The sequence below is a fragment of the Eurytemora carolleeae genome, unplaced genomic scaffold (genome assembly GCF_000591075.1).
Source record: "Eurytemora carolleeae unplaced genomic scaffold, Eaff_2.0 scaffold2107, whole genome shotgun sequence".
In the NCBI taxonomy this organism is placed as follows: Eukaryota; Metazoa; Arthropoda; class Copepoda; order Calanoida; family Temoridae; genus Eurytemora; species Eurytemora carolleeae.
Window position 1 is genome coordinate 13,741 of NW_019397998.1, and position 15,551 is coordinate 29,291.

The 15,551-nt window shown below is 32.6% G+C and overlaps 1 protein-coding gene across 1 annotated transcript; it reads right to left on the reverse strand.

The window, feature by feature from the left end:
* Positions 1-549: 549 nt before the first annotated feature.
* On the reverse strand, positions 550-14,749 carry LOC111716555 (uncharacterized). Its single transcript, XM_023492043.1, has 12 exons — positions 14,686-14,749; positions 11,158-11,264; positions 10,642-10,728; positions 10,127-10,267; positions 9,246-9,307; positions 8,263-8,489; positions 7,282-7,562; positions 6,756-6,883; positions 5,749-5,852; positions 2,106-3,150; positions 1,755-1,855; positions 550-1,475 (listed from the first exon to the last, which is right to left on the reverse strand). The coding sequence occupies exons 2-12, from the start codon at positions 11,161-11,163 to the stop codon at positions 583-585; spliced, it is 3,075 nt and encodes a 1,024-aa protein (XP_023347811.1). The 5' UTR covers positions 11,164-11,264; positions 14,686-14,749; the 3' UTR covers positions 550-582.
* Between the last annotated feature and the right edge of the window lie 802 nt (positions 14,750-15,551).

The window sequence follows — 15,551 nt, forward strand, 5'->3', positions numbered from 1 at the left end:
TCTGGTTCTCACTGTAATATTAATACATGTTTCATTCACATATTAAACCATTCAATAGTGGATTAATTGTCGTCTTCTTTCTTTAATCATGGTCTTTAGAAGAGGATTTTTGTAATTCAAGCAAGCTTTACAACAATCGAAATGTTCATACAGTGGTATGGCGATTATATCAATACAGTAAAGACGAATTTCGAATTTAATTTTGATTCAAATCAAGCTGTTAAACAGCATGTGTACACTTAAACATAGAAGTCAAAAGAAGCAATTAATTGAAAAAGCTTCTCTTTGATCTTGTAATTCGAAAAAAGCTCGTTATCAAATCAAAACTTGAATTAAAAAAACGTCTTCATTGTATTGATATAATCGCTTACCACTGTGTATAGTAAAGAGTTGAGTCACTTCATTATAAAAGAATGATGATGACAATCTTCAATAGTTTTCAAGTTAGACTGCTCTGTTCACATGTTTTTTAAAGATTTCTATATTCATAAATTTAATACTTTAACAATCAGGATAAAAATGGTTTTTTTTTGTAAGAATAAATCTTGATAAATCTTAAATAATATGTATTTCAAATATATTCTATTTTTGGCAAGAAGTTTTATCATCAAGAAACTTAGCAAAATCGTCATCAATCTGAAAAAGTCCGTCATCGTCGAATGCATCACTCATACTTTCGTCCTCGTGTATACTTAATCTGTCCTCTACTGGACTCTGTCTCGTCATCCTAGATCGTCCAGTACGGACGATTCCCCGAAGTTCTCTCGTCTGCCCCCCTCCCACACTTCTATGCCTGGAATCACAACCGGGTTTAGAAGAATGTCTTTGCGATTTTTTAGGATCTGTCCTACGAGAGCCATCCTGACTCCGTCCCGGAGATCTTTTGGGTTCGTCCGGCCTTCGTCGATGATGCTCGTCTGATCCTGAATATTGGTGCGGACTCCTGTGCGAATGTTTTCTGTCGGTTGTATCATGTTCATGATACGCCTCCTGACATCCAGAGATCCGTTTAGGGGATCTCCGAGGTGGTTTTTGAGTCCCGGTAGCTTGATCTTGCTCCAGATCTCGTGGAGTTCGAGGTAATGATCTTTGTTTATATTCAACCCTATTCTCGTTCTCATAAGCAATATGTATCGAGTCCCTCATGCGAGAATCATTGGGATTGAACTGTTTCCCCTTCTCTGAATCCTGAGGAGGGGGTTGAGCCTGAGGAACCTGTGGAAGCTTCCTGCCCCCTCCTCCTCCTCCTCCACATTCTTGTGTGCGTCTTTGATTATCACAGCCGTGGTTTCTCCTGGTTCTAGGGAGTACCTCAACCCCTACACCCGAACCAGGATATTTTACTATCTTTGGTAGAGTCCTGATACCTTCTCTACCCTGATATCTAGCTCTACAGGATCCATCTCCGGTACAATCTTTGCTCCCTATTCCAGAAGCGTGGAAGGAGTGTCGGTAGGATACGGGCACAGGATCACCTGGAATATATCATTATGTTTATCTAAAAGATTAGAAACTGAGCACCGACAAATCCTAATTTTCTTCTCTCTATATCTTTGAAACCTGATGTAGGACATTTTTAATTCTAATCTATAAATTCAGTTAGATTAAATAGTCTTCAGTTTGAATTATTTAAGGTTTATACCATCATGTTGAAAATTTATGGGGATTAGAAGATAAAATAAAGATGGTGAGTTTTAGTTCCTTTGGATAAAGATACAATAAAACATTCTTTTTACTAATAATTGATAATATACCTGCAGGATGGCGTACCCTGACTGAACGCTGTTCTTCGCACTGATAACAGACATCATCCTCGAACATATGTGAGTGAGGGTTGTCTAGGTAGGCCCTGTCTCTGCAATATAATAGTTCAGTTTTACTCCGCTAGATGGGATTGGTTTTATTTATTCTTTATTAAAATAATGCTGATTTCATGACTGAATTATTAATTCAAAAATAGTAATATAACTTTGTTTAAGAAAGTAAAGGGATAGAATTTTCAACCTTTAATCTCTTACAGATCTACAAGTTACAGGGATGGCCAAAATTAATATAAAATAATATTGATGATTATCATTTATTTTGAATAATTGATAAATAAAAACCTGTTTGGGAATGAAGGTCTAACATAATCTCCTCCGTAGTCCCCGCTATAGCTTCTAGGTATCCTAGGTTGCTCCGGGTAATGTCCCTGGTCCTGCTCCTGGTAGGAGGATTGGTCCTGATGTCTCCGATTGTGTGGAAGAGGGTGTGTTGAGTATATATCTATATAATGAGGTTGAACCGAAGTATCCTCGAATCTAGGTTGAACATGAATATGAGGCCGCAGAGGTCCACCGAGGGAAGAATGAGGTCGTTTCGGAGGCGGGAGGCAAACATGTTTGGGTGAGTATAGAGAAGATCCATGAGGACTATGAGACTGTAAACTAGCATGAGGGGGAACCTGAGGAGGATGAAGGGGAATATGAGACGCATGAGGAGGAACTTTAGGGGCATGAGACTGAACATGAGATGCATGGGGTGGAATATGAGGTGATACATGAGTAGGATGAGGTTGACTATGAGAGGGATGAGGATGAAGAGAGGGAGAATGAGGATTAGCATGAGAAGGATGGGATGCACGAGGGGAGATATGAGAGGATTGAACTTGATGTTGATGAGCAGAGTTTTCTGAATAATCCTCAGGATACTCTGGGTTGTAGTCTTCCTCTTTCTTGTATTCCTCTTCACCCTGATATCCATCCTCACCCTGATATCCGTCCTGTCCCTGATAGACTTCCTCTCCTTGATATACGTCCTGTCCCTGATATCCATCCTCACCCTGATATCCTTCTTCACACTGATATCCGTCCTCTCCCTGATACCCGTCCTCTCCCTGATATCCGTCCTGACCCTGGTATACATCCTCTCCCTGATAATCAGTCTCTTCCTGATATTCTCCCTCCTGGCCGTACTCTTCATATCCTTGACCATTATTTGGATCAAATCCGTTCTCCTCTCTTGTCTCCTCGTTCTCAATCCTTATCCTGGGAGAAACCTCCGTCACAACCCGACTCTTAGATCTCTCATGTCTCTTTCGTCCTTTTCCTTCCTCCTCTTTCCCTGTCCTTGTGCTCTCTTCTATTTTCTTGTTTGTTATGTTGGAAGATTCTAAAAATAATAATTAAATTAGTTTAAACTTATTTTGAGAAGAACTATTTTACAAATGATACATTTGCTCATATCTAAATCAATCTAAAACCTAAATTCCCGAAAGGAATTATCATTATAAATGGGCATTTTTATCTTTTTCATTAGTTTGTTTTCCAAATAATAGTTAGAAAATGTAAAAAGTGTTCATGAGATATTCTTGGCGCATACTAATTAGATTGAGTCCCGCTATAATTTCCAATAATTTGATTAGTCAACTTACCAGTCATTACTTAGGACAATCGAATTGTAATTACAATAATTAGCTACAGAAAAAGCAAGGGATCGTTAAATAAGGTCCGTTTTTTACTTCAAGGGGCTCAACCAGAATCTGATATGTACATATCTATGGTCAGAGAACATTTTTTGCATGATGGGATACAGATCTCAGATTTGGTTGGCCTACCTATAATGTAAAAAATCCGCATATCTTTATAAATAGTTTCCTATTCAATTTCTATCACTAAATTCTCAATGAGCATTTATCTTTTACGTTTTATTTCTCAGCTGCTTGGCTCACATTCAGAAAATGACAAAAAAACTAAATAACAATAGATTGGCAGTAGTGGCATATTTATTGCTCTGACTTTGATTGGGGTTAGACATGTTTGTGAAAACTGAGATACATTGTTAATCAAAAATCACAAAGCATGTAGCATCACATGTAGAGAGAGTTAATTTTTTCTGTAAAATGTTTATTTCCAAAATCGTTAGACATCCCACATGAAGCTTATGGTTAAGACAGATAGTTATTTTTTTCAAGAAATTCATCTCGAAATTAAAGTACCATTCTTGGTGGTTACCCTTGTATATATAATTAGAAACCTCTCAGACAAGAACTAAATCCCCCCTTTAAACAGTAGAAACATTGATTAATAACAACACAGATAAAACACTAGATGTTGTCTTTTCAAGATTTAGGGTGTTTTTCGTTCACAATAACCGGCCATGAGGCAGAGGCACAAAGGAGTAACGTGCATGCTCTCTCTTGGTCTTGTAACTCAACGCTGCCTGAGCGGAACTCCTTTGGGCTTCTGCCTCAGGGTTATTGTAAACGAAAAAGCCTCAAATCTTGAAAAGACGACATCTAGTGTTCCATCTGTACTGTTATTAATCTATGTATCTTAAGAGAATTGCGAAATAATCCAATGAATTTCCCGTTATTGGATTACTCCTGCCAAATGTCAAATTACACAAAGTCAAATTATCAATAAGATACAAGATTTTTCTATTCAAAGCCATAAACTTAATGCCTTAATTTAAACATTATGAACATGGACTTGGATATAAACTTCATACCATAGACTTGGATATAAACTTTATGCCGTAGACTTGGATATAAACTTCATACCATAGACTTGGATATAAACTTCATGCCATAGACTTGGATGTAAACTTTAAATATCAGCATAGACTTGGATATAAACTTTATGCCATAGACTTGGATGTAAACTTTAAATATCAGCATAGACTTGGATATAAACTTTATGCCATAGACTTGGATATCAACTTTATGCCATAGACTAGGATATAAACTTTATGCCATAGACTGGGATATAAACTTTATAACAGCATAGACTAGGATATAAACTTTATGCCATAGACTGGGATATAAACTTTATAACAGCATAGACTTGGATATAAGCTGTATGCCATAGACTTGGATATAAACTTTATGCCATAGACTTGGATATAAACTTTATGCCATAGACTTGGATATAAACTTTATGCCATAGACTTGGATATCAACTTTATGCCATAGACTGGGATATAAACTTTATAACAGCATAGACTTGGATATAAACTTTATGCCATAGACTAGGATATAAACTGTATGCCATATACTTGGATATAAACTTTATGCCATACACTAGGATATAAACTTTATGCCATAGACTAGGATACAAACTGTATGCCAAAGACTAGGATATAAACTGTATGCCATAGACTAGGATATAAACTGTATGCCATAGACTAGGATATAAACTTTATGCCATAGACTAGGATATAAACTTTGTGCTATAGACTTGAATATAAACTTTATGCCAAAGACTTGAATATAAACTTTATGCCATAGACTAGGATATAAACTGTATGCGATAGACTAGGATATGAACTTTATGCCATAGACTTGAATATAAACTTTTTGCCATAGACTTGAATATAAACTTTATGCCATAGACTTGAATATAAACTTTATGCCATAGACTTGAATATAAACTTTATGCCATAGACTTGAATATAAACTTTATGACATAGACTAAGATATAAACTGTATGCCAAAGACGGGGTTTAATTAAATATGTTATGCCATTAAACAGTATTTCATAGAATCGTATGATAAGATCGTACCAGTAAAGATTTGTATCAATCTGATGTAGATATTAATTTTATGTTGGTTAGCATATACAAGGGTTGAGGCATTAGTCTTAGTTAGCATTCCCAGGGAATGGGTCCTTATAATTTAATATAAAGATTTTGAATAGGAAATATCAGGAGAATACGTGCCTAATATATTTTAATACTCTATACGAATCTCTCCGTAATATTGTAATTTACCTTGTGCATTACTACTACTACTGCTTGGTTTACTTGATCCTCGTTTTCCTTTTGTTTGAGTTTCCATATCTATTCTTTCCTGGGGATCAGAGTTCTCATGATTCCTAGCAAATGAATAATTATTAATTGTTTTGAAATCTAATAATTGAGGTCATATTTAAAGGGAGTGACCGGCTATGTAAGGTAGTTGAACTGAGTATACAGTGTTGTGGAAAACTTCTTTCGGATTCATTTGAGACATATTAAACTTTTTAAAGATCTGTAAATCCTGAGTTTGAGCGCAAATTTGACGTTCAAAACTCCTACTTTTGGGGTGGATACGTTTTCAGAATTAGGTTTTTAAATTATTAAATAATGACACAGACTTCATGTAGAGGAACATGTTGAGAAAATAAAAATTAATCTTATCATCGAAAATAAGTCATCTTGTTCAATTATTAGTTTCTATTTTCTCATTATTCTGGTTTCTCATTTTTCACAAAGATTTTCTGCAGATTTTCTGGAATTATTATTGACGAATTTGAAGAAATCTGCGAATAAATTCAAAGAAAATAAGAAATTCAATAAAATAATGAAAGCGAAATAATCGATTTTCGCATTGATTTATTGACAAATTTCTTTTGAGAAATATGTTGCTAACCATCTAATTAGATTACTGTATAATTTTTACTTTATTTTTCGCTGTCGTTATTTAATAATTTAAGAAAAAACTAATTCTGAAAACGTATATAAATCCTATTCGATATTCTGCGATGGTCATACCCCACGGGAATAACTTTTAATTGCGGGATAAAGCATTTATACACAAATTTAAAATCGTGAGATCACACAACTAAAACAGTTCTTATCCACCTAATGTAATTTTCTACTTGCGTTTAATAGTTTATATGTGTTAAATATATCATCTCCACTTATTGAAAGCTTGTGCATATTATTCAAAACGGGAGGAGCAACGAGGTCACAAGTTTGTACCAGTAATGTGGCATGTCTAGTTGAGTGTTAATTACCTGATATATATACGGTAGAACTTCTGAATACATCTAGCTGCAGTATCCAACCTTTTCCATTCTCTAGTGGAGGAAACTATCTCTAGTTCCTTCCGGGTTGGAAACTGTTTCTTAAACTTCTCATCCATCTATATAAACCTGTACAGTAAATATCAATCGGTTGTAAAAACCCCTAGCTGACTAAACTACTTTAAAGTCAACTTAGACAGAAACTTAGAATCTACTTTTCAAACAAAAATAGTTTTCAGCATTTCGTACTTTAAAAGCACAAGGAAGCAACTCCATGAAATGTTACTTTACAAAAGATGATTACAGATGATTGAGATATCCTTGTTTTCATTCTTAAACTTAATACTAAGCGTGAATTTCTGTAACAAAGTGGCGAATATATTTGTAGTTCTAAAATATGAACCGATAATTTTATTGTTCAGATAAATTGATGGAAAATATTTATAAGGTCATTAACCTTCTTTNCCTTAAAATGTATCCCCCTGTTTAAACAATTGTATTGTGTGATCATATATCCCTGTTCTGTAAGTTTAGAGAAATCCTCGGATTCGTCCTCTACGAACCCCAGTGTGTACTTGGTCAGACTGTGCAGTACATCAAGGCAATGAATCTTGTCCCCCTTGGCTATCGGAAGATCAAAGCTGACTATTGCCAGCATGTTGGGTTTTTGAATACCCAGAGGAGGATCAAGACTGTTGATGAAATCTGACATCTGATTAAAGGTGATGAACTGGGTTGCATGTGGATCATACTTGGACCATTTACCATAAAACATCTCCAGATCTTCTTCAACTATACCTGAATACAACAGATTTCTAGATTGTTTTTTTTTATAGATTGGACCCTGCATCCAATTTAATAGATTGGATACTGCATCCAATTTTATAGATTGGACACTGCATCCAATTTTATAAATTGGACACTGCATCCAATTTTATAGATTGGACACTGCATCCAATTGAATTGTATTTTAAGAGTTTTGTTAAAGCCCTCATGACGTCAATTAAACTCAAAGAGTTCCGATCTGTACAACGTGCAACATATTATATTTGGTTTTTTACTGCTAGCCTAACTACTTATACATTTAAACAGAAACAAATCTCAAGGAATAATAATCATTTAAAAAGTGAATATTTGTAAATTTTATTTTTACAGATCATGATCTTTTTCGCTTCCTTTTTTCATCTGACAACCTTTTTAAAAAAGTTTTTTGTTTATTTTCTTGTGATTTTTTAACATTTTTATTATGGATTCTTATTAAACCGTTAGAACTGAAAAGGGTAAAATATAATAAATTAAAAAATGTAAAACTAACACCAGATTTATTCTTTGAGGTTTGGGCTTAAAACAAATAAGCATTTATATATATTATACATTAATCAGAACCATGGTTTAATTTTTGACTCGGATTCCAGCTTTTTAAAAATGTTTTGCTTTTTAACGTGAAAAACGTCGGATTTGAAAAATTTAAAAAAAATATTTGTAAATCTTCAATTACCTATTTCTTCCTCCTGGTGCGCTTGGTTAAAGTTCTCCAGGATGATGGCGATGTACATGTTGATGACGATCATGAAGTTAATGATGATGAAGGAAACAAAGTATATGATGGATACGAGAGGGAACCCACAGTTTCCATTTGGTTGTTCCTTGTAGTCTGGATCACAGTCTGGGGGCTGTACCATCAGAGGATCTAAAACATCGTTCCAGCCAGCTGATGTTACCAACCTAAAATAATCATTCAATCAATTAATCAGCTGATTTTACCAACCTCACATAATCAATCAATCATTCAATTAATCAGCTGATGTTACCAACCTAACATAATAAATCAAGTAACCAATTAATCAGCGATGTTACCAACCTAACATAATGAATCAATCAATCAAGTAATCGGCTGATGTTACCAAACTAACACAATCAATTGATAAATGAATTGATGAGCTGATTTTACCAACCTAACCTAATCAATCAATCAATTAATCAGCTGATGTTACCAACTTGGCATAATCAATAAATTGCAATCAATAAATTACCTGATGTTTCCAACCTAACATAATCAATCAATTAATGATTCAATCAACCTGATCATTTCCATCATTTAATTTATCAGCTGAAGTAACCAAATAAGCATTATAAAGTAATTTATCAATCTATCAGCTGATGTGTCCAACCTGATCATTTCCAATCCATCATTTAATTTATCAGCTGAAGTAACCAAATAAGCATAATAAAGTTATGTATCAATCTATCAGCTGATGTGTCCAACCTGACCATAATCAATCAATAATTCAATTAAACATCAACCTGGTCATTTTTAATCAATTAATCAATAAATCAGCTGATGTAACCAACCTTATTATAATAAATCAGTCACTAAATCAATTATTAAGCTGATGTAACCAACACTAAAAATCAATGAATAAATCAAAAACAAAATTCAATTAGCCAAACCTAAAATGACCAACCTCTAATTTTACTAACCTGAAAAGTAATTGCATTGATCTGCCAAATGTTTCAAAATTCACTAAATCATTAATGGCTCCCTGAAAATATAAATCTTGTAAATCTTATATATTTGGTTATAATAATCTATCTATCTATATATAGTTAGCTTGTCTTGGTGTTTGTTTGTTTGTATTGTGGTTAGCGATTATATCAATAAAATGAAGACGACTTTTTTAATTGAATTTGATTATTTTTCAAATTACAAGTTTACAAGTAATCCAAAAGACAGCTTCTCTCGACTTTTATATTCATTGTATTCATGCTGTTTAAAAGCTTGATATAAATCAATATCAAACGCGAAAATCGTCTTCATTATACTGATATAATCGCCTACCACTGTATCCAAATACGTCAAAATAGTTGAACTGATTGGGCTACCATTTTGTGCGGGACCTAACATGACCTTAAAGAAGGTTTATGGGCCATCAAAATTAAAAGAAAAGTTTGAGAATGGTTAAAAATGGCTGAGTTTCAGAGTTAAAAGCTAAAATTATTTACAGGATAGGGGCGTCCTAAAAGCCTTGTGAAGTAGACTAGTAATGTGCTTAAAAAGACAATTTTTGGGTAAAAAAAGAATCTGCATATTAATTTAAAGTAAACCATAATCTAAAGAAAATATAATTTCTCAGTATAAAATCATACATTTATTATCATTAAATTAGAACTATTGGGAGAGAGGGATAGAGGTTGTGTATACATTGTACTGCATTGTAACTTTCCTTGGCAGGGCATGAAGACTGGGCCTGTTTAATTACTGTTCACATACTTTTAGTTTGTTCACAATTAAACCAGTTTCTAAACTGTCTATTTAGGGCAGTCTCATGACCTTTACTACTTAGAAAGCGTTGAATATTTACCTGATGTTTAACATGTCCAAATATGGTCATTCCAATGATAGCATAGATGAAGGTGATTAAGGCCAAGAGAGCCCCAATATTAAAGAGTGCAGGGAGGGAAACTATCAATGCAAACAATAGTTTACGGATTCCTTTAGCCGCCTAAACATTAATATTTATTACATAAAACATAATATAACAAAATCCCTTGGGATTCCTGTTAGATTTGCTTACACATGATAAACCTCAAGAAGACCAATACTTTTAGTCTGCAGGCACAACATAGGCACATTGTTTAGAGTCTGGGGGCACAATATAGGCACATTGTTTAGAGTCTGGGGGAGGGGAATATTTTTCTTGTGGTTAAGAATTCAAAACTTTAATTGGAAATGCATGGCGAATAAAAAAAGAAAGTATCTGAAATATAAAATCTTTTCATGAGAAAAATATTTACTCTGTAAATTTCCGACTCCACCATCTCTGGGGAAGATGGGGGCCGCCTCCCCTACCTTGTTGGATCATGTAGATCTACATACCTTGATCAACCTGAGTATTCTCCCGATTCTGAAGACCCTGACCACCCTAAGCAAGGTCGGGGAGACAGGGAAGTCTGTCATTAAATCCTGCAGGACCATCAGTATATCAAGCACGTAGAAAAAATTTGCAGAATTGAATACTGTCTTTAATTCCTTAAAATTTAAAACTTAAAATAAGTATGGTTCATTGTTTAACCTGTTATGTATGTACATATGTACAACTTGCCATGAACAATGTTCTAATAATTTTTTAAGATAGAAAAATTGACTTGAGTTTAAAGAAAAATAATATAATGAATTTTAAATTTTTTATTCCTATAATGTCTTTGCAAATCTTTAATATTTCAAACTTAGATTATCTGACTGCAGAATTCAAAGTTTTAAATATCTTAGGTCTTCTACATGGGGTTGCAAAGATATAGAGTTTAGAAAATCAGATTTTGAGGCAAAGACTCAATTCCTTAAAGACAGAGAAGTTTGGCACTTTGAATCGATAATAAAATATTGATGTCCTTCCTCCATAAGAATTCCAATTATTGAAGCAATAACAAGAACAAAATCAAACAGGTTCCAGGCCGCTGTGAAGTAATGGTGGCGTAGACCCACAATCTTTACTGTAGCTTCTAAAACCAAATAATAAATTTAGAGTCATAATTTTACTTTTGAAAATATCAACATTGGGTTGCAAAGATAAAAGGATTAAAAAATCTGAGTTTGTGGCAAAAATATGTCCTTTCCAAAGCAGCACTCTGAAGTGCTTGCTTTTTAAATTACTTCTTCTTAAAGTAATTTTTCTTTATGGTGTATTGTATAATATTTCTAAATATTGTGCTGAATAATGTTTCTAAACATTGTGCTGAATAACGTTTCTCAATATTGTGCTGAACTATATTTCTAAATATTGTGTTGCATAATGTTTCTAAATATTGTGCTGAATAATATTTTTAAATATTGTGTTGAATAATGTTTCTAAATATTGTGCTGAATTATGTTTCTAAATATTGTGTTGAATAATGTTTCTAAATAGTGTGTTGAATAATGCTTCTAAATATTGTGCTGAATAATGTTTCTAAATATTTTGCTGAATAATGTTTCTAAATATTTAGCTGAATAATGTTTCTAAATATTTTGCTGAAAAATGTTTCTAAACATTGTGCTAAATAACGTTTCTTAATATTGTGTTGAATAATGTTTCTAAATCTAAATAGTTTGCTGAATAATGTTTCTAAATAATGTGCTGAATAATGTTTCTAAATAATGTGTTGAATAATGTTTCTAAATAATGTGTTGAATAATATTTCTAAATAGTGTGTTGAACAATGTTTCTAAATAGTGTGTTTAATAATGTTTCTAAATAGTGTGTTGAAAAATGTTTCTAAATAATGTGTTGAATAATATTTCTAAATAGTGTATTGTATAATGTTTCTAAATAGTGTGTTGAATAATGTTTATAAATAATGTGTTGAATAATATTTCTAAATAATGATTTGAATAATATTTCTAAATAGTGTATTGTATAATGTTTCTAAATAGTGTATTGTATAATGTTTCTAAATAGTGTGTTGAATAATATTTCTAAATAGTGTATTGTATAATGTTTCTAAATAGTGTGTTATTTAATGTTTCTAAATAGTGTGTTATTTAATGTTTCTAAATAGTGTGTTATTTAATGTTTCTAAATAGTGTGTTATTTAATGTTTCTAAATAGTATGTTGAATAATATTTCTAAAGAGGGTGTTGAATAATGTTTCTAAACAGTGTGTTGAATAATGTTTCTATAAGTCTGTGAATAATACTTTTAATTAGTGTGTAAAATAATGTTTCTAATGAGTGTGATACACAATGTTTCTAAATAGTGTGTTGAATAATGTTTCTAAAAAGTGTGTTGTATAATGTTTCTAAATAATGTGTTAAATAATATTTCTAAATAGTTTATTGTATTATTGTATAATGTTTCTAAATAATGTGTTGAATAATGTTTCTAAATAATGTGTTAAATAATGTTTCTAAATAATGCGTTTAATAATGTTTCTGAATAATGTGTTGAATAATGTTTCTAAATAATATGATGAATAATGTTTCTAAATAATGTGTTGAATAATATTTCTAAATAGTGTGTTGAACAATGTTTCTAAATAGTGTGTTTAATAATGTTTCTAAATAGTGTGTTGAACAATGTTTCTAAATATTGTGTTGAATAATATTTCTAAAGAGGGTGTTGAATAATGTTTCTAAACAGTGTGTTGAATAATGTTTCTAAATAATGTGTTGAATAATGTTTCTAAATAATATGTTGAATAATGTTTCTGAATAATGTTTCTAAATAGTGTATTGTATAATGTTTCTAAATAATGTGTTGAATAATGTTTCTGAATAATGTGTTGAATAATGTTTCTGAATAATGTGTTGATTAATGTTTCTAAATAATGTGTTGAATATTGTTTCTAAATAATGTGTTGAATAATGTTTCTGAATAATGTGTTGAATAACGTTTCTGAATAATGTGTTGAATAATGTTTCTAAATAATGTGTTGAATAATGTTTCTAAATAATGTGTTGAATAATGTCTCTGAATAATGTATTAAATAATATTTCCAAATAATGTGTTGAATAATGAATTATAAAAGTTGCAGTATATATAACGAGGGAGGGTGTGCAAGGCCGCCATGAGCCACGCAAAATGGTTCGAGTCTCCGCATTCGCAGATGAATATTTAAAATGACCTGGCACTACCCATAAAAGTTAGGATAGATATTATAGAAGTAATAAATAACATTTTTTAAAGAAAATCTTTAATCTTTAAATAGTTATGCATGAAGTATATTCTACCATGATGTGCAATTCTAATTTATTATCTGTATTCATAATATTATTATCTTAACTATTTTGTATGTTGACCCAGCCGGGCTAGCCCGGTCAGTTCATTTTACCTGTTTATAAATAAAGTAGTTGAATATCATTAGTTGATCAGAACGGACGTATACAGAGCCTTGAGTTTTGGCTAGAGATTTAGTTAGAGAGAATCTCATTAGACTTTGAATTAAGTAATCGTTAGAGAAGTAGCGTCTAGATTTGTTACATGCAGTGTTTGCCATGAGCCCCTATAAAATATTTTTATAGGGGCTCATGGCGTCCCTGCACCCCCTCCCTTATATAACACACTTGACTAGGTAAATAATCTAAATGAAGAGCTCCAGACACTCTGATAGATCTCTAATGGATAAAAAATATATTCACGTTATGTTTGTAAATGAATCCATTGGATAGGTTATTTTACATCTCCAGCGAAATTATGGTTTAGTCGGAGGGACAAGGGGTAGGGGCTGTGCACAAAAAAACTAAATTTAATGATTTTCACGGACCCTTACTAAACATTGTCCATTTGCCTTGATCTTAATAAATATTGCCTATTTGCATTGATTTTTCATTAAACATTGCCAACTCTTGCCTTGATCTTAACAAATATTGATCATTTAACTTAACCTTACATAACAATTGAGCATTTGCATCTTTACTAAACATTCTCTAATGCCCATTTGCCTTGATCTTCAATAAGCATTGCAGAATGCCCATTTGCCTTGATATTCAACACATGTTGTCCTGATATTCACTAACAATATCCGTCTTGGTAAAATATTGCCCGTTTGCCTATATTACTAAATGTTGCCTATTTGCCTTGATCTATCAGTTTAAATTGCCCACTCTTGCCCTGATTTTAGCTAAACATTTCTCATTTCCCTTGACATTACATAAAAATTGCCTTTTTTGCCTTACCTTTACAACATTGCCAATTTGCCTTGATCTTCAATAAACCTGTTTGCCTTGATCTTCCATAAACCTGTTTGCCTTGATCTTCAATAAACCTGTTTGCCTTGATATTCTATAAACCTGTTAGCCTTGATCTTCAATAAACCTGTTTACCTTGATCTTCAATAAACCTGTTTGCCTACCTGTTAGCCTTGATCTTCAATAAACCTGTTTGCCTTGATCTTCAATAAACCTGTTTGCCTTGATCTTCAATAAACCTGTTTGCCTTGATCTTACCTAAACTAAATATTGTGGTGAAGAGTGCATTGCAAATCTCAAGAACAAATGTAACAGCCCTAAAATAAATAAAATTAGACAATTATCAAACTTTAAATACAATTTCGATGTCTCCAAAACATGATTCGGAATGTTGGTGTGATCAAAGCGGAAACTTTTTATTTAAGAGATTAAAATCTCAATCCGTAAACTTTATTGATCTCTCATTGGCCGAGAGATCTGAGCTGGGAACTTTTGAATGGTGGATATCGGGATAAAGGCTTGATCCACTCTTTTACTTAATCGCGAGATTAAAAAATGCTTGTTCTCCTCTTGTTATTAATTTTCAGATTAATTGACCGATCGGGATTAAGGATATCCCATTCTAAAGTTTTCAGCTCTGGGAACTCCTGTATTGTGGATATTGAGATTAATGTTTCTATCTTTTGTAATCTGCAACCAGTAAGGGGTTGAAAGGAGCTAATTGATCAGGAGAGGAAAAACTGAAATAAGGGATTAAGCATTAAATCATCAAATTAAAGTGCCCACGGGAATATACAGCGATCGGGATTAAGAGTATTCAACACAAAAGTTCCCAGCTCAAATCTTTTATGACTTCTGATTGGTCAGACCTTCAGAGATTAATATTGAACTGTTGAACCTCAGAAGATACGGATTAATTCTATTTAATTCTATTATTTTATTCCGACCTCAAATCTTTTGAATGAACAGATCTAATTTAAATCGGTTAGACACTCATTTTCAACGCTCTCTACTCGTTTTCTCTATTAAAAAGTATCAACTGGTGTTTAACTTAATGTTCCAGCTTGCAAGGGTTGTTAAGTTAAGTTCCATACTTTCTGCACTATTAAGGATGCTGTGTTGCA